General features: G+C 37.9%; 1 protein-coding gene across 4 annotated transcripts in view; it reads left to right on the top strand.

The window, feature by feature from the left end:
- TPD52L1 (TPD52 like 1) overlaps positions 1-20,382 on the top strand; it is a 53,731-nt gene that overhangs the window by 21,073 nt on the left and 12,276 nt on the right. For all 4 annotated transcript variants that reach the window (XM_032683716.1, XM_032683715.1, XM_032683717.1 and 1 more), the window contains exons 2-4: positions 735-850; positions 6,145-6,293; positions 15,995-16,096. In XM_032683716.1, coding sequence (XP_032539607.1) covers positions 735-850; positions 6,145-6,293; positions 15,995-16,096 — 367 coding nt within the window. The remainder of the gene's footprint in view (positions 1-734; positions 851-6,144; positions 6,294-15,994; positions 16,097-20,382) is intronic.

Below are 20,382 nucleotides of genomic sequence, written 5' to 3'. Positions count from 1 at the left end.
GGAGATAGGATATATTTTGTTTCATCTGTACGTATTATACTAGGCAGGCCCAGGTCTTGGAAACATCTTTGTATGCACTTATCTTGCTTATTATACTTAGTGATCTTGGACATGCAAAAGAAGCAAGTGACTGGAGGTTGAGTATATCTATCCACCCTTCACAAGTTTAGATTGAGCAATCAAGGTGTGCTTTTCACTAACATTTACAAAATTCAACCAGTAGGTATGACATTTGCTTTTGCAAACTGTGTACATCTGTAAGGTTTCAAATTGCTGCAATCAGAGGTGCTTTTAGAGCAAACTTAGCTCAGTGATATACTTTATTGTTCAGTGCATTATTGCTACTATTTACATCTATGATCCACATTAACCAGCTTTCTTATTTTGATGAAAGAGCTTTCTTTTTTTCTTCCATATTGTTAGAAGCAAGGAAATGCCTTATCATGGATTAGTGGGGTCCAAGGTGATTGCTTTCTTGGAATGAGAGGTGCTTATACATATTAAATTGCTTCTGTGCAGACATCGTCATCTGATAGTTCCAATACCTTTTCAGAAGCAAAGAGAAGCAGAATCCAGATGATCTGTAGCAGGAAAAGGTTGGGTTTTGGTTTTTTTTTTCCTAATGGGTGAATATTATAATGTTCTTAGATTTTAGGGGAGGCCAGTACCGTAACTGGTATAATCAATAACTGAAATAATTAATAATGGTTGTCTTGACCTTTTAACTCTTTAAGGCCTGTTGGAAACCCAGTCGTTGCATGAAGCAGATGAAGATGTGGTCACTGATGTTGATTTCACCAATATGATTTCTGAAGAAGAAAAAGAAGAGTTAAAGATTGAGCTAGCCAAGGTAATGAATTTGAATTTGTGTGAGTGCTACTGTTTCTAGTTCCTTAAACTGGAAGTTATTAATTATAGGATAAAATCATAAATGTATGCCCTTTCTTTTGGTAAAATTATTCTAGGCTACAATACTGTGAAGGAATTAATTTCCTTTTAGATTTTTTTTAGGGTTAAATGTGTTCTACTTGATGGTTGTACACAGAAAGTTAAATATACCTTACCATCTTAGTAAAGACTTGTCTTTATTTAGAAACCTTCCTTGATAAAGAATGGAAGGTGTTTTTATTAGATCTGTGGTATTGTTACAGTGGTTGTGCCACTTGATGGAAAAGATTCTTTTTTTTGTTTTCTTTGGCACTGATGTGTTTGGAGAGGGTTATATTTTCTTTCAGGAGTCTGGAACTCAGGATACTATGAAGAGGCTTAAAAATAATGAGATAGGAGGAAAAAGGTGGGAACCATGTGGTTTTTTTATTATAAAGAGATTGTCTAGATTTGGTCTACAAGGGGAGGATGTGTTTAGTTTTAATTACTGCTGCTGAATACCACAGAAACAGAAGTGAAATTCAAAAATGGAAAATGAGAGAATGGGAAAAAGTGTGAGTTTACTTATTTTAAATATGAGTCAAATAACAGAAATTACAACTGTATGAAGGGGGAGAGTTGTTTTTGTCTTAATTGGAATATTAAATTAATATTAAGTTGTAATACTAAGTACTCTAAGAAGTTACTTAACGTTCTTAACAACTTTCAAGTCATTCACCTTTAGTGGTGATAGGATTTTCTAGTGAAACAAAAGACTGTTTTTTCACTTTAATATTTTATCAAGCCTTATAGTTTCTGAGGCACTACTTATTTTTAACTTCTTTGCTGATCCGGTCACATCTGTAAATAATCAGAAGGAAGCTGAAACTTTACATGTTCAGTTCATCACATAAGTTAGAAGCTGACCTATTCATTACTGGCTTTTCATCAGAATCAGAGGCAATGGGCACACACTGAAACACAGGAGGTTCCCCTTGAGCATCAGGAAACATGTTTTTAACATGAGTGTGATTGAGCAGCGATACAGATTGCCCTGAAATGTTGTGTAGTCTCCATCCTTGAAGATACTCAAAAGCTGTCTGGGTGCAGTCCTCAGAAACATGCTCTAGGTAGTCCTGCTTGTGCAGGGGGCTTGAACCAGATATCCTTCAGTGGTCCCTTCCAACTTCAGTTCTTCTGTGATTCTCTTCTCTTTTCTAGTGAAAGGGACTTAATAGGTAAATGAAAAACAAGGAAGGAAAAAATTCAGTACTTCTTGCAGTCGTCTGAGAATGATATGCCTCTCAACACAATTAATGTGAAGAGTTTTTGGGCGTCCTTTCTGCCTACTGATTCCCATGGAAGCAGAGAGTTCTCAGGGGCTAATGCTAGAAATGCTTTAATTCATGTACTAAGAGAATGCCTTTTAAATGTTATGATCTTGACTGACCTAGGAATTATTTTTTTAATTGCTTGCAGCAGTTTACTGGCATACAACTTATACCTAAAAAGAAAATAAAACTAAAAAATTATGATAAGGAAGGTTTGGAAAACTTGAATTTAGAGTGAACAAAGTCTAAACTTAAATGAGGCTTATGACTCTTAGAAAAGACTGTAAAAATATATATATGACCTTGCCTCCTTCAGAAAAACCTCTATGGGAATCGGCTAATGTTTCCTTTTGAAAAGCTGTTAGTCTTTACTTTCAAGCCCTTTCTGCTCCTCCAGTGATAGTTTTGTTTTCTTCCATGTCCTTATGTGTTATGTAGTACCAGTTTGAACCTATAGGAACAAGCACCTTTCTTCTTATTGTTGTAAAATGTAAAAATCATCCTTAATTCTATCAGTAGTTGATATACTGGGGAGCTGTTGTGAGCAGCTGTTGTGCATGTAGTTAAACAGAAAAAATATATTCCATCTGCTGTATCTGCTGTATATATTCTTTGTCTTCTTCCTCTTCCTCCTTCCCTCTCCAACATTAGGAGAGGAACAAGCACCACTGGGTTTTTTTGACAGGTTTTTTGTATCCTCTATTTCTATTCCCCTGCTAGTAGTCTCTTTGTGCTGGAAGCTTCTCAGAGCATGAACTCATTCTGTTCTTGTATTTGTAGTCTGGCTAACACAGCAGGGCTCTGACTCTAGACAAGCCTTGGAATTCCTACAGTTGATCTAAAATGAGTAACTCTTACAGAAAATTTGAGCAGTCATTTGAATTTACAGAGGTCAGTTTGACTTTTCAGAATAATAGCAGAAAATTGTAGCCCAAAAACTTTACATAAGGTGAGAAGATTGTTAGCAGAACAGGTTTCTTTTCTCCCTTCCTCCCTCGCTGTGAGAAGCATGGTACAATGACTCTTGAGTCATGATGGGGGCTGAGACTGTGAGCTGAGACTTGCTCACTGCTGTCAGTTGTCCTTCCATTACACTTGTCAAAGTAGTCATTTACTCTTTTCTGTCTTCCCCCTCCCATACCTTCAGAAAAGGAGCTATCTGCTTTGATCTAGCTGATGCATAGGTTCTAAGTTCAGCAGTGTGTGTTACTGCATGTTTGCTCCCAGTTTGAGGAAAGATGCTAATATGTTTTTTCTGCAAACTTATGCCTAAATTTATTTATGAGCGTCCCTGATGTGTCTGGGTGTTTTTCACCCAAGGGAAAGCTTATGTATTAACAGATTCTAAACCCAGAGGTGTAAAATTTGAGCTATATGATTTGTACATGTGCTGCTTTATTTTATCACCACCTTCCTCTCTTCTCCATCTCAACTTGTTTCTGTCCCCTATGCTGTACCCGTACAGGTACTTGTGCATCACTCTGTAGTGGATCTGGTTAAAAGATCTTCTGTGATGGCTTTTACCTGGTTCAGTCCACTGAGGAAGGCTGTGCGAACAGTCAGACAGGGCCACTACGTATTTGGGTGATATAGTAGTAGTGAAAAAGGATACTTAATCTAACTTATATTTAACCATGCTGGCTTCTGTTTTCTGTTGGGGCCCCTTAATATTTTAATCGCTTACTGCCTTGGAAGCTTGTAGTTCTGTTGACTTAAACCCTAGTTTCATAGCAGTCTCTGCATTTATATGAGAGGACTTTTAAAAAATGCCTAAGCAGGTGATGCCTGACTATCATGGGAGCTAGGTATGTAGCGTACTTAAATGTTTTTCAGTATCCTATTGTAAGTCCCTAAACTTTTCTACCTACTTCAAAGTCTTCAGTCACCAATATCTGAGCACTTGAGGGCGGTTTTGTATCTGTCATTATTTCAAAATTATGGCACTTGAGGAGGATTTTGTCAATTCAAAACTGATCACTGTATTAAAAATATTAAATTATTTTCCTTTAGTCAAAAATGTTATTCATACTTATGCCATTGAGCACATGGCTAATGCTTGCTTAGGGCTTTACAGTTTTCGATGTCTATTCAGTGGAACAGATGGAAAGTAATTTTATAGAAGCCCTCAAATGTTTATGTATCCAGGTACCTAATGATCAGGCTAGTGCTAGCCCATATGGAAAACATTAATGTTTAAGCACAAGTAAGCATTCTGGTAGTGGTTTAAGTTAAATGCTTCAGCAATGTTACTCAGGCAGATGTGCACTAAGGGGTTTGCTGGGGAAAACAACTAAAGGGAGCTCTAAACTGCTGCCTGAGGAATGCTGACATTTGTGATTTCTTTCTGTAACCATTTAACCAGTTATCCTCTCAGAAGAGAGACTCTTGACAACTGCCTCTTGACAGTGTTTCATTTGCAGGTTAGGAATATAATGGAGCATAAAGGACATGGGCAGGAATAAAGCAATTTGGATTGTTGTGTATTTTACAGGTGAAGTGTTGGCATCACAGGCATTGGTGAATACTGATATCTGCTTCACTCAGATCATGGTTTTACTTTGTGTTCGTAGTCTTGCTGCTTAATTCCTGAGCTGCTTGAATAATTCAGGTAGCAGGTAGTGACAAAAGAGAAACTGACAGCTGAGGGATTCAAGGATGAGACTTTTCCAAGAACAATGAGTTTACAGCCGGTTTTACAGGGAAGCAGAGTGTGTAAAATAAAAATAATGCTGGTATTGGTGTCCTAAATATAGCCCTGGAGGTCAACACTGTTTCAGCTGGTGCTTGCATCATTCCCTGCAGCCTATGGAGTTATATCACAGGGAGACTGTGGTTCCAGGGAACTTAGCATATGGTAATCAGATACACTGCCATATGTTATCCTATTAACATATGGAAGAAGGAACACATTTGGTAAGGGAATTTCTAAACCTGAAGTGAAAGGCAGCTGCTCTGGTGTCACTTGCCCTTGTTAGCTTCAGTGCCTCTGAGTGCTGCTTGTATAGATTGGATTGGGAAGCTTCCAGATGAGGAATGCAAACGTGTGCTTGCTTGCAGGAGTGTTGCCCAAGGAGCAGGATCCTGAGCCAGTGGCAGGATATTTCTGCTGTCCCTCTTCTGGCCCTGTGTTCTGGTCCTTGCCTTGTTGAAACACTGGCTTTGTTTAAATGTTTCAAAAAAATGTCCACTGCAGGAAGAATTGTATCCCCCTGTTTGGGCTGGGTGGCATCTTTACAACTTTAAAACGCACAGTTTGGTTAATGACTAAGACCTCTGAAAAGGATAATCTGTTGTGTCTTCTGAGTGCTTCTATGCTTTGGGTAGGACCTGCTCACTCATGTTAACAGTCCATCTATAAACTTTTATGTTGCTGTTTTGAAATATGTAGGACCTAAAATACATAAGTAAAATTTACGTGACAAGGATTATAACATTTTATGATACTCTCAAGTCATGTTATCAGGTGATTTTTCTGGTTTTTTTAACCTGCTCCTGTGAGTTTGCATCTGTTTTTTTCAGGACTGGAAGACTAAAATGAAGTTAAAAGCCTGTGCATTCAAAGACAGATTTTTGCCTAAATTGTCTGGTCCTGCCCATTCCCATTTTACCAGTGAATGAGAAGCTGATGTTTGAGACTCCTAATGCCCTAAGGCAGATCTTGGTCAAGTCACTTCCTTACTGGACAATTCTCTGTCTTATCAGATGCATGTGTATGATGGTGCACATAGATGACACAGTTTGAGACATTAATTTAATGTAGTGTCAGCTCTGTTCTGGCCATGCCTTTGTGATCTCCACAAGCGCTTGACTCTTGTCTCTGTAGTTACCTACAAAAACCACGAGTTTATGTGAGATTCATTTAACCTCCTAACATCATGTGTGTTTATCATTCTGTGGGAACAGTCTAACACCTTTCTCCTTTCTCCTCCCCATTTTTTTCTCTCAGCTAGAGGATGAAATTTCAACTTTGCGGCAAGTGCTAGCAGCCAAAGAGAAGCACCTGGTTGAAATTAAACAAAAGCTTGGCGTAAGTCTGATGAATGAACTGAAGCAGAACTTCAGCAAAAGCTGGCATGATGTGCAGACAACTTCCGCGTGAGTACTGATCTCGATACTTACACATATGAACATACCATGTTCCTCTCAAACTTTTTGGGCTGAATTAATAGCAAGATTGGTAGAAAGAACCACCCACCTTTCATCAAGTGCTGTCTGAAAAGTCATTTGATATTTTTTTTTCCTTTTCATTTGACAACTGAATTTGACACTTAAGGAGAAGCAAGAGTGAGCTGCTCCACAACTGAGCTGATCTGAGAGTTGACAGCAAGGCAGGCAGGGCAGTGGCATCACCCATGAAGGAGCAATCCCACAGTATCTGAACAAAGAGAGCAGAGCAGGTCCAGTGACAGTAAAGAGGGTCAAGCCAAGAGTTCAGATCTACCATCTGTATTGATGAACCAGGTCCAAAGTCAAGCCGGGGAGTCAAATCTATGAGTTCAAGATCGATGAGGTACCCAGCCAGATAGAGGCATACCAGTAATATGACTTGGGCTTAAATGCAATTTAAGCTTTAGTGTAGCTCCAAAGTGAAGGGAAGATGTGCTTAACAAAACTTCTCCCAAGTTTTTCTTTCATGGCACTTTGATCACAGTCTCACCCAAGGTTGCACAGTTGTGCAGTGTCAGAGGTAGTCTGCAGCCAGACTCAGGGGAGTGGTGGGGGAAAGCATTTGCAGTGTCTCTTGGTGCATTCAAGGCACTAGCAGAGACTTGAAAAAATATATTAAAATGCATGTTTTTGCATTAAAACAATTTTTCTTTGTATTTTCATGGGAAGTCAAAAGAGGCATAAACTCCTTAATAGAAAATGTAGTTTGTATGTCTCCTATCTCTAACTTTTGGACAAGTTTCTCATCTAAGTCCTGTTTCTCATGACATGTCATTAGCAGGAGCATCAATGCTGGCTTGGTGAGGATGTATGACATGTGCTAGGAGAGGGTAGTTTAGAAACACTAAACTTTAGAAGAGAGGAGGGGAACAAAAACACCTGAACTAGAGTTACTGGGAGACACTAGCAACATTTTGAAACAAAAACTTTCATTTTTTACTTGAAATTTGGTAGCAAATTCCAAGGTAGCTTTTCATTTTTCCTTCATGACATTGACATTTTCCACAAGGATAGACTTAGGAGACTTTGTCAGTATGGTAGCTGCTACTTTTTTTTTGAGATGATTTTCAGAAACAGCAAGCCATTAGATGATAAGTGTCCAGAAATAGTTATGTGGAACTGAGCAGCAGGAGCCCATCTGTGCCCCTGAAAATTCTTATGTTCATGGTCCCACTGCTATATAATTCTGGCTGACGCTCATGCCAGTACACTGATGCCAGTACAAATCATGGTAATCCAGCATTCATAAGAATGAATGTGTTAAGTAACAGAGGTGATTCATTGTTGCTGTACCAAAATAGCAATGGGATAGTATTACTCACCAAGATTCTCTGACTTAGGAAGGAAGAAAGCCTATTTTAAAAAATAAAAGTTCAAAATATTTACATACCTGCAAATTTTGTTTTCACTTAGCTGCTGTGTTTCTCTGTAAATTAAACCCACTTTAAGCTCTCCATTTTGGGGATGGATTCTTAGGGTTAGAGTGGAATTAGAGGCAGAGGGGTGGACTTCTCTCAGCAATAGTTCTGTAAAGTGTTTTTGATCCCTAGTTAGGACTCAGGACCTAACTCACAGGATGGATGCCACCTGTAATGACTAAATTTTAACTTGAGATTCTGACTATTGTAAAGCATTTACATTTTAAATGGATGGCCACAGGTAGCTTAGGAGTTAGGCTGAGCATGCTTGACATGTAGATGTCAGAAATTATCATTAAAGGATTGCTACGATTAAAAAGAGAAAAAACCCCAAAAGGTAGTAGTTTTCGAACTGAGGAAGGATAGATGTCAGTGGGCTGATGTTCTCCATAGATTGAAGATTGTGTTAGGCTCAACATACAGTTTAGTAGAGTCTGTTTCTTTTCTATTAATTCACGGCTTAGGGTATGCAAAAGCAATTCTAACTACCTCTGGTAAGACGTTACATATGCAACAATAATGTGCAGCTTTTTCTGTACCAGTACAGCTTTTTTTTTTTTTTTAAATCAGCTTTATTTTTCTATAAGGAAAAGCTGTAATGTTATTTGCATTTTCCAACCTTTTATAAAAGGCACCTGGAAGCCATTCATTTTTTATGACCAGAATCGTTATGCATTCAAATTCCTTGTTGATTTCCTATACTATTCTTCACTGCACTGATTTTTAGTATAATCTATGTGTTTGGGGGAGGCAGGGGGTTCCACTATAGAGGAGATCAGTATCTAGAGAGCAAATGATTGCCTTGAGTTTAATTTGCTTTCACGGTGGTAAGGCATTCAACTGGAATGACTTCCCACACACACATTTTTAATGATTGGGTTTTCAGTGAATAGAGGTGGGTGGATATTCAGATAGCTTTTAGCAATGCAGAGGTTTTATATTTTAAAAATAGGTAATTAATTTCTATTTAGATGCTAGAAGCAGGGTAAGAAGAAGGACTAAGGAAAGAGGTCCACTAGATACCTTGGTCTTTACTAAGTATATATGGTGTAACCATGCTCAGCTCTGTCCTTCAGCTTTTAATTTGGTGCTCTTCTGTACTTCTTTGGGAAAAGACATAAGATATTATGGTCCTGTCCTTTTGGGAGATACTTCAGTACTATTGAGTTTCTAAAGAGCAGTTGTATCTGTAAAATTACCCACAAATACCCTCATTCCAGCCTAATAGTTCCCAGAAGCTCCTTGGTCATTCTTTCTTGAAATGTTATCAGCTGCTAAAAGACGTAAGCCTCCTCTATTTTAAATGGGTAATCTCTTTGGAGTTTTTTTAGGAAAGTTTCAATGTTGCTCTGCTGTGACCTGTAGTACTTAACTGAGATTTGGGACAAGAGCATTCAACATGGACTTGGCCTTTTTCCCCAGAGGCAGAATAAAGATCTATTCATTGACTACTGGTTGAACTGTGTGAGCAAAGTTAGTTCTGCTGATAGGTAACTGGAGGACAATTGCATGGGTTTCCACAAACAGCTGGAACCTAATATTTTATAGTTCAAATTTCTGCCAGGTGATAAGAATATAGAAAGTATTAGTTACGCTGCATGTGTTTCAGGCTTACAATCTACAGTACATGCAGTCTTTATTAGTATAACTTTAAATATATAGTAGTGTGTTCCATAGGTTCAGAATTCTCTTAGGAAGCCGGATATAACTTGTGGACAACCACAGTCCTACTGTGACTTCTAGGAATTAAGTATACTATGTTCCCACACACATACTTCTTATGAGTAGTAGTAAAAGAAATGTGGGTGTTTCCATTCTCTGCAATGTGTAATCACCTTTTGATGTTTTCTTTTCTTTACTAAATTTTCAAGTAAATGTATCAGTTGTGTAAGTGAAGAAATTGCGTGTTGACTTTAGCAAGTACGTTACCTGTGTGCGAGCCCGTGCTATATGGAAGTAAAGGGAGCTTTGGGTCCCATCAGGCCATGTTCATGCCATCTTCAAAGGTAATGGTTTTGCTGCTTTTCCACATGTATCTCCGTCCTTGAATTTGGAAGGGTGGAGTCACAAGGTTGGAGAAAGGACTTGGAGAAGTTAACTTAGTCTGTTCTCATTGTTCCTTTTCCAGCAGATGTATGTCCATTTGTTTGCACCAGGACCTTCAGCTAATTGGAAGCTCTGTAGCAAGGTCAGATGGTCTGTTCCAAATGTTTGTTTCTCAGGGAAACCTCCACCGTAATTATAATTGTGGAACAGAAAATATATACATGTATTATAGTTTTCTGTATATGTGTATATGTAACAGTAAGGATGGGAAGGGAGGCCTGAATGTAAATTGGAACCTTTGAAATGACAAGGATTAATAATATCCAGGAAAGTGTCAGTGGAAAGGGGATGAAGGAACGGGAAGTGAGAAATGGAAGGAAAAAGAAAAACTGAAATGAAGGAAAAGGAAAGAGAAAGAAGGAAAAGGAAATTAAAGGGAGGAAGGAAAGGAGGAGGAAAAGGAAGGGAAAAGAAAAGGAAGGGAAAAGAAAAGAAAGGGAGAGGGAGGAAAAGGAGAAAAAAAGGGGAAGAAAGGAAAAGGAAGGCTGACATAGGTTTAGTCTGCATAATTTTGTTAATCTAATGTACAATACAGAGCCCACAGTGTTATTGGCATAGTTTAAGGTGTGAAGAGCTGTGAAGTTTTGGCCTTGAATGTCTTAAGATCATCTGTGCTTAAGCCAATAACCTGGAGAGTCACTGTACCACAACTGCTACTTTTTCCCCCACTCTATGCTGCATTGCACAAATAATGCATTTCACACAACTGTATCCCCATTTTTTCCCAAGTGTTTGAAGATTACAGTGCAGAACAGCCCAGAATGTTTGTCACCTTTGTCTGGCACCTTTTCTGACCTGTGACTCTCTCCAGCCTGCTGAACAGTCATCTCTTGTGTGCTGCACACAGATTTCTGGCTGTAGCCTGCAGAGGTTCAGTTTCTGCAGTTCTGCCCTTCCGTCCGTGGGAGAGGGACTACCTGGGGCATAACGTCCTTTGATTTAGGCATATGTACCCATCCAAGTGCCATCACAGTTTCTTAACATACCTGGCAGTGGGAAGGATGTCAAAAAAGTACATTTGGTTTTGAAGTTGGAATGAATTTCAAGAGAGTACTAAAAAAAAAAAGAAACCAACCGAAAAAAACCAAACAAAACAGCTCACAGCAGTTTAGAGTTCATTTGTGGGTAAAATAGCAATATGAATAGAGAATGTTTTATGTACACATTATCTGTCATTCATTTATGCATTTATCTCATTTGAGCATTAGCATCATTTAGTTAATGCTGAGCCCCACTTCTCCTAGAAAATCAACAGAAAAATAGTTTTCTAGCTGAGAGTTTCTCAGATATCCAGATGCTTTACATTGATTCCAGAAAAGCCATTCTTAAGCTGACTAATGGTTTGAAAACTGAAAAGAAACAAGCTCTATAGGGCATGGCTTGTGCTACCAGGCTCTGCTCTACTGTATGGTTTTGTTGTTAATTGTTTGCATTCTGTGACATCTTATGTAAGCTTTATCACAGACAAGCGTTTCTCAAGTGAATTAATTTTACCAGCAAGCATTGGTGGAGAGGCACAATGACGAATGCGCAGATGTACTAATTTTACAGAAGCTGAATTTGAATTCTTTATAATTTACTGTAGTAGGTCAAATGTGCAGCTTGCCATGCAAAATATAAATATTATATGTATAGCCTACTTCTGTTAGCAGTCCATGTATTGCACCTATGAAGGAAGGTTAGATTTAACTCTGCCATGTGAAGGGCAATTCTGTACTGAGTTGAGATGAGTGTGACTGTCCTGTCTTATCCTGCAGATGATGGTCATTTAAATGTCTAGTTCTCTGACCTCTCTATATGGCTACTGCCTGGCTACACTCCTTATGAAGCATTATTTCCTTCACATGTTGTGTTTTATGACACAGTCTCTCCTTACATTTGCTTTCACTGGCTGTAAAAATCAGCTAGTGAGACATGGTTGTCACGGGATAGTATAAACTAAGTGTGGCGTATGAAACTGTCAGGTGGAAATGCAGGCAAAATATGCTGCAAATCTACTTTGTCAATTAGTATGTTACGGCACTGGAGATGTGAGTTATGTCTAAACCTTCTTTTAAATATGTTGGGTATATTATCAGAGTATAACTGCAATATCAGCATATTTTGTGATAACTTGTAATAATCCATTTTATAAACAATTGCTTCTTTTAAAGAAATACCTTATTTTAAAAACAAAATTATAATCAGAAGTTGATAGATGAAATTCATAGTTCAGTGTCATATATAAAGGAAATGTTCAAATGTTCACAGGTGAGTGTTATTTAAAAGTTTGTAATTGTGACAGCAATTGACATATTTGTTTAATCCTTTGTGTCTACCAAATACATTATAAATATTTACTGATAAGCGCTAAGTGAAAGCATGGAATATGATCCTTGTTAACCACTGCCAGCAATTCTTCTGTGCTATAGAGTATGTTCAGATACCACAAAATCAGAGAAAGCCTTCCTCCTCTAACTGAATAAATCAAGTAGCCTGTTTCTACTTTTACTAATGCTACTGGGTACCTGGCATAACGCTGATAAACTCAGGGAAGTTAAGGTGCCTTTGTATTAGTGTAAGAAAAGCATAGACCCTGATGATGTTTTTGTGTAAAAATGCATGCCATGGGTTGGACTGAAGGTGCTATTTCTTGAATATCTGTATCCTAAATTATCTGAGTTTGTTTGTGCTGGAGCATTTCTGCCTATAAGGTTTAGGGGTCACTGGTCTAATTTCAGCTGCTGGTTGACTGACTGCTGAGTTGCTGTCACCTGTTCTGATGCACTGGGTGGTCAGTACTCACCTACTGATTGCCAGCAGTGGCTGCTCACAGGATGAGAGTGTGTAGACAACTTAGCATGCATAGCATTTGGTGGTGTAAGGAGGACTTAAGCCGTACATACAGCACTTTTTTCCAATTAGTAAGTCTTTGTAGGTCTTACCTAGAATATCCAACTTTATTTCTGCTCGTAAAGATTTCTGAAAATTATGTGAGCTCTTCAGTGCATTAAAACAAAACTGTTGTGTCTTACATGACATAATGAAAACTGCTAGGTCAGATAATTTATGCTACATACAACTGCGAATATTCCCAGATGTCAAAGAGAATATGTTGAAGAGATCATTGTTACCAGAGTGTTTGGAGAGTCATCAAATGGATGCTGTAAATATGACGTAACTACAAGGATAAAAATATCTGAGCCAGAATACTGTGCATCATATATCAAAATGTCAATGCAAAGTATAACTAACTACAGTGAGGCAATGTGCTCTGTGGAAAGATAATTTATTTATGAAGAAGGCATAGTGATATGCATAATGGTGGAGAGGAGGGAATGGAGGGGGCTTGATTTTTAAACTATCTATCAGCGAGCTCTACTGAGATGCAAATTGCTGCTTCTTGTCTCTGCTGACAGGTATTGTATGTTGTACTCCATTTTCACCTTTGTTATTTTATTGTTTTTTAAACCTCATCTTCAGCATTGCTGAAGGGAGGAGTGGTTCATATCAAAGGTCATTTTTGATGAAGTTGGTGCTGAAAAAAGACTAGTTGTGTAATAGTTTTAGCTGGATTTATGCTCTTATGTAATGTCAGAAGTATTAGGAACACAAATGCAGTCTCCATGTCTTCCTTGCTACTGGAAGTACTAGAGGATGTTGGGTTTACAGGATTTGCAGAGAACACAATATTGTTGGAATACCAAAATCAGTGTCATTTCAGCCAATTCCCAGGAGTTGTATTCTGACCAACGTAATGTTCAGAAATACGTAGGGGACTCTAATGTTTCTCAGTGAAATGTGAGTCTGTCTGCTGTATGTGGCATTTGGAACTGTTTCTCTTAACGGTTTTACACAGTGTGAAGAACTTGTGGAAGAAAGGTAAGACATGGAGATATTTTATCATAAAGTTAAATATGCCTATCAATAAATTTAACTCCAAGGTGTCATTTCAAAAAATCATTTCAGAAGGATATCTGCAAAGTATTTTCCTATGTGTATTCAACCTGTACATAAATAGAATGTTTTACAAATGATCTTTTAGACCTGGGAGTCAAGTCTTTGCCTTCATTTTGTCAAAAATTCCACTTGTGCTGAATGGTTTAGGAAGCTTCTCTGTCAGCAAACTGTCTAAGACTTGTATACCACAGGCATTAGAGTATTTGATTTTTATTTTTTTTGTAGGCAACTCTTATCAAAAACTACATGCTTATAGTTTGACTAAAGTATCATTAATATCTTTTTTAGGGTCTCATCCCATTCTAGTTTTATGAGAGTATATCTACTGTCAGCAAGAGAATGACAGAGCTGTTAAACTAGTTACGCTAGAGAAAGAGGCCTCAGTGAAATAAGAGCATTGCAATTCTTGCTATGTCCATGGACAGACTGGCTAAGAAGAAATGAGATCTGGTGAAAATAACCTTTCCCATCTTCTCTGTATTTTATCAGGATAAACAAAGCAGGCATAACCAGTGCTCCTTCCTTCCTAATTATAATATGTGCTCCTGTCAGTGTTGCCATGTTTTAGCCCTTGTTGGCATTCAGCGTTGTACCTGTGTTTGATTCTGCTTATCTAACTGGAGATTCCTAGAGAATTGGTACCCTAGACTTCAGCTGCTCCCCATAGATTGCCTTGTTAGTCAGTGAAGACAGAGACAAGTACATTCATAGAAGGAGCCCTTTCACTTGGCAGTTTTAGAACCTGTTAGGCCAGTAGGATGTAAGAAATATTGTGGCTTAGGAACATAAAATCAAAGTATATTGGTCTGAAAGACCAGAGCATTATGTGGCATCTGCCATCCAACCTGTGGTTTGTGAAACACAGTCCTGAACAGAGGACTTTCAGCAACAGGTACTGCTGGAGCTAAAAGGACATGACATAAAATGTGATGTGCCATGCTGCAAACGTTAATCTTGTTTTCCCTCCTGCCTCCACAAATTCATATTGCTTTCATATACATAAAAGTAAGAAGAAAATACTCCGTTGCAGGCATTACGCAGTGGGATTTTTTTTAATCAGTCTCCAGTGTATTTTGGTACATGTTTGCAGTTCTACAGTTTTTGTTCAAAGGAGAATTAGAACCAGTAGAGTCGTATTTCTGAATTTTTCACTATCATTTCTTCAGTTCTTGTCTGCCAACACACGCCATAGGATATAAGACTGATTATAATGTGCTCTCCTTTTGTTACTAGGTCAGTATTTCTAATTCTGAGCTTGTCTGCGTCATTGGGAGTATCAGATAATTTACTCAGAAGAAAGGCTCTGACATGCTGAGAGTTGGTTTAGTCAGCAGAATAGCATCTGTGCAGAAGAGCTTATTGATTCCTCTAAGAGAGCAACTTTACTGAAGGGTCTGTGTGGGTCAGAGCATGTATTCTGAAACAGTAATTAAGGTGATTCTGTGTTTGAATCTGTATGCTATAACTGAAATTAGTAACTTCTAAGAGAATTCAATCCCAACAATATATATTCACTGTCTAGGTTTTTTCATCTTTCTTTCTATGCCCTTCCCCAAGCCTTCTTCCTTTAAAGAAATTTTAAAAAATAAAAAAAGGAAACTTGTAGCATATAAAACCAGATTTGATCATTTTTTTTTCCAATGTGAAATATCACAGAATCATTTTGAAGTGCATTTGTTAAATATACCTAATATGTATACGCTTGGAAGAGCAGAGCTGTATTTGTCCTGATTCTTTTCTGTTCTCCAGATAACAGATTTTGCCACGAGGTCAGTGTGTGTGCTGTAAGAATGCTTATTTGATGTAAATATGATTTTACGTAAACAGAAGTTGTATCAAACAGGTATTCAGCAAATCGCCATATTCTGCTTTTAAACAGCGTGTGCTGGCCCATCTGGGGGATGTTACTTGTCAGTGGGAAAGATACAGCAAAGGATTGCTCTGGAGAGCGTTTTGCTCATATGAGGATTAAACTGCACTTGGGAAGCAGTGCAGAAGTGGGCTTCTTCACCATTTGTTTTGTGCTACAGTTACTATGTTTCTTAACCCTTCAGTGTTTGGGACTTTAAGGTGTGGAAATAAGGGAAAAGGGAATTAATTGCATGGGATTCTAATTGCTCTTTTTTAATACTTACCACTGTTTCTGTTCTGTTTTTTTGTTTTCAGTTACAAGAAAACACATGAGACCCTGAGCCATGCAGGACAAAAAGCAACAGCAGCTATCAGTAATGTAGGAACAGCTATCAGCAAGAAGTTTGGAGATATGAGGTATAGGCATCTGCTGCTTTTCTGGTCTTATTTTGAGAACAAAATGTATAAATCATTTGTCAGCTCTTCTTTTACTTCTACATTAGTGTTTTATGGGTTCAAGTAGTTTGTAGTCTGAGTATTTTGCAGCATTCATGTTTTTAACCGAAAAGAAGGTATAATGATGAATGAAGATGTAATTTTTATTAGAGTCCTGGTTTGTTTGGTTGGTTGGTTTTTAAAGTACAGTTGGAAATCCCTTTGAAATAACTTTGCAAGCTCAAGGAAATATACAAGTAAAATGGAACAAAAAATTGCTGTTAGATCTTTATTAACCCAATTTTATTCATACATGGACACTGGAGAAAAATATCATCTGAAGAAAAGAAGCCTGCCTAGGAGCTGCTTGTGAAAAGATAAAAAAATATTTTAGGCTATTTTTTGTCATTTTTTCGAGGTGTACTGCAAAATTTTGTTCTGAAGTTGTATAAAAATAGATACGATGGAAGTAACAGGAGCTGAGGTCAGTACAAGAACTGTCACTTAAATGCAACTTCAGTGTGAAGCTTTATATGTTGATGTGGCTTTTAAAGTGTTGATCTTAAAAGTCCCTCAGCATGAGAGCAGAAACTGTACACTGTAAACCAGCACTCCAGTTTTCATTAGGTGGCAAGATTACAGAACTTCTTGAGTGTTTGAAGAAGTTGATTTTCTTTTTTGTGATGAAATAAATGGACATGGGTAATTCTGCACTGTATTGTTTGAGCTGCAGAATTAGAGTCTCATTTATTAGAGATATTGGTATATATTCACTTTTTTGTCATTTTGTATTCTATGAGGTAACCATATCCTAAGATCTGTGTGTGCTGCAAATGGCTGAAGCATGGTTCTTGGCAGCTAAAATTTTTTTCCACTTTTTTAATTTTAATCTGAATCTTAAGCTATCTTTAGAGTCTCCCCATTATACCTACCTTTTACATGCAGTTTAATAAACCCTTTACAGAAGTGCTGCTGTTTTTATAGGTGAAAATAAAAAAGGAAAATCTTCATCACAATATTATCAGCTTTACAGTGTCTTTTTCCACACTGCAGTTCAAAATGGAAATTTAGTGCATGACTTGCAACCAGGGTATCAACATAACTAAGAATTTTTGACTTGATGCAGTTAAACATTCATGGGTAGTATATGCCTATCAAAGGCTATAAGAATAGCCTCTTGTAAAAAGAGGCATGCAATTGTGTTTTCTTATTACATTTTTTTTAGCATTCAGCAATCTGAGAGCTGAAAACTTTCTAAAACATAGATTTGAGCTTTCATTTAAAAGTTTTTAAGATTTTTCGTAATTAGTTTATTTAGAATTTATTTTAATTTGTATGAGCTTTTGACCTTCATAACATCTCATGTCTCCCCAGATGAATAGACAGTTATGTGGTAAAGTGTGTGGTTTGTTTGTTCGCTCATTCATTCCCTATTTGGAGTCTCCCTGTTGTCTTTCTTTTGATGCCTTCTGGCTCTTCCATTATGAGAAACAGTGAGTGAGTCCTTCTTCTGTCCTTCATGTCAGTCATTATTTCTTGTGGTTTTATTTTATTTCACTTCAGTTCCCTCTTTCCAGGCTCCAGTTGGATGAGTCACTTTCACAAGCCTTTTTGCCACCTTTGTATATTCTTTCTGCCTTCCATGCATTTATAGTTGTATTCTATGTTTTTGAGAAGTGCATGAGATGTGTGTGATGCATGTGTTCCCTGTTTCATTTTCTGTTCATTCTGAGTACTTTCTCTTGTAAAAAAGACAAGCCTACAGCTTAGCAAACAGGTGCTGTTGCTGTTTCCATACTTTAGACCCTACAGCAGTGACCAAAGAGTTGATGTGCGAATACCTTAAGCACTGGCTCTTGATCACAAAGGGAAGGATGACTTTAACAGTTCAAGATTTCTTAGTTCCTGTTACTTATGCTTCGCACAGGGTGTGAGATTAACTGCAAAGGCAGAAATGTCTTCACTGAAAGAGAGCATGTTTATCCTTTATTATTTCCCCTAATTAATCACTGTTACCAAATGCCTTTGTCACTATCAGTGTTCATCCCCTTGGAAATCATGCTTCTGACTAGCGCTCAGAGGGCAGATGGAAGGCATTTATCCCATTAGCCCTTTAGCTGAGGACTCAAGGCAGAGGCTGAGTCCATAGGCACTTAGATTAATCAAGAAACTGGTTTATTGTAGCTTTCTTTGATTGAAATTTTTTTCTTGAACCTGGTTGGGAATTTTTCAAGAAAATATGAACTACCAGCACTGCCTTTTTTGTGGACACTTACTGTTTTCAGTTGAGTTTTCAGTTAGGAGAGTTTTCTTGGCACTTGATGAAGAAGCAAGTGGTCTAGCCAGATTCCCATAGTTATATAAAGAGTGGCATGACTTGGGCCTTCTGCATCTGCTGAACATCCTAAATCTGGAGTGATGGTCAGTATGCTTCCCTCAGCAACAAAGCTGGCCTAAGATTTTGGCTCAACTTGGGCAGATGCAGTTCTGTGTAGGGTCACACTGTAAACCTTATCACTTACATAACCTGGTTTTAAAAATCTTCCCCCTCTCTTTCTAATCCCAGTTGTGTTTGTGGGAGTTAACTGTGAAGAGGCAGGAATTTTCTGTGTCATTGTTTACTTGCTTTTTTTGCTAATCCAAATAATTTTATTTCAGTGATCTAGTATATGGATTATCACCACCCCCTCCCATAATGCCGATTTAAACAAACATCAGACTCTAGCTTAATTCTCTTGGTTAGGCATTAAGGCTGATAGTCACCAATGGCACCCAGATGCAAACCCCTGTTCTGCTTTCATTCAGAGCAGACACTTGAAACTGATTTCTAAAACCCAGATGTCATCATAATTCCCAGTATGTTCAGCAGTCTTACCCCCTGCCTGTGGCGATGGTGATTTTGAAAGGGTTTGTAGTCAGCCTGACTAAATACTGAAGCCTGCCTTCTTTATGAAACAAAATTCTACTTTCTATATTGGCTGCTATGTGAACGGTACAGAGCACTACATGAAACATATATTTCTGTTCTGAAGATGCTGTATGTTACTTTTCACCTTGTATTATCTCTCAAAATATTACTAAAACATCATATAACAGCAACAGGCCAGATAGATTCCCCCAAATGTGCTATTCTGCTGTGTTAGCATTCAAGAAGATAAAATCTACAAGAAAGAAAAATGAGAAAATTCTGTGTGTCTGAAAGAACAGAGATGCCGCCTTTGGGAACCAAGTCCTTTTCATGCAGCTGCTGGGCTTCTCTTTCATCCCCACCCTGGCTTTCAGGTGTCACAACTCTCTAATTCATTTTGTGCATGAATAATCAGTAGCATTTTACATTTTCTGAATTTTATATTAGTGCTTGTAAGGTCTATTTGCAGTCATAATGCATCCTACCCTAAATATTATCATGTTACTAGAAATACCAGAAATGCATATAAAGACAGTGTACTGGTACTTTTGCTTTAGGATACAAACCAGACACTAGCAATGTAGCTGAGATAATAGATTCTTTATGAATAGCTCTTGTGATTAGTTATATGCTATCAAGATTTTTTTGTTGCTTCTCCACCCCCAGCTCATATTGTCTCCTTTAATATTTTTCTGACATGGAAGGCAAAGGGGAAGGGTGGGGTCTCGGGTTGCTTACAAGGCAGTAGTATGGGCTCAGATGTTTCAGTATTAAAGTTATTATGCTGACATTTTAACATGGCTTTTGCTGTTTAGAGCACAGATGTGATAAGAGTTGAGGGTCTTTATCCCTTTCCCCTTTACATACTGCTAAAGTCTGGATCATTTCATGCAGTACTGTTGGACTGCTCTGCAGCCATCTGTGTGGATCTAAGTTTCATCCCTGCTGATGACCTTTTTAGAAACAAGTTGTGATACCAAGTGGGAGACTTCCTGGTTTTTGGTTTGCTTTAAAAGAAATAAAAAAGGGAAAAAAAAGGAAACTACTTACACTACTATGTGCACACTACCACATACATTGCTACTACTCAAGTAAATGTATTTAAAGATTAAGGTAACAAAGGCATGCATGCAATTTAGGATGTCAGCAGTTGTACTGCCTATAGAGGCTTCATTCAGCTGTCTCATACATTTTCTTTAATTACATGATCACACAGACCCCTTTCAAATTCAGTGCCTGGGATGAGCCAGCTCTCAAGATGAATGAAGATAATATAATGCCTCATTCCTGCCAGGAGTTGGAAGGCACGTGTGGAAAGAGACAAAAGACTGCAGGGAGGGAGAGCCTGGGGGCATGACTG

This window comes from Chiroxiphia lanceolata, chromosome 3, assembly GCF_009829145.1.
Source record: "Chiroxiphia lanceolata isolate bChiLan1 chromosome 3, bChiLan1.pri, whole genome shotgun sequence".
Lineage (NCBI taxonomy): Eukaryota > Metazoa > Chordata > Aves > Passeriformes > Pipridae > Chiroxiphia > Chiroxiphia lanceolata.
This window is presented reverse-complemented; position numbering and strand designations above follow the sequence as displayed.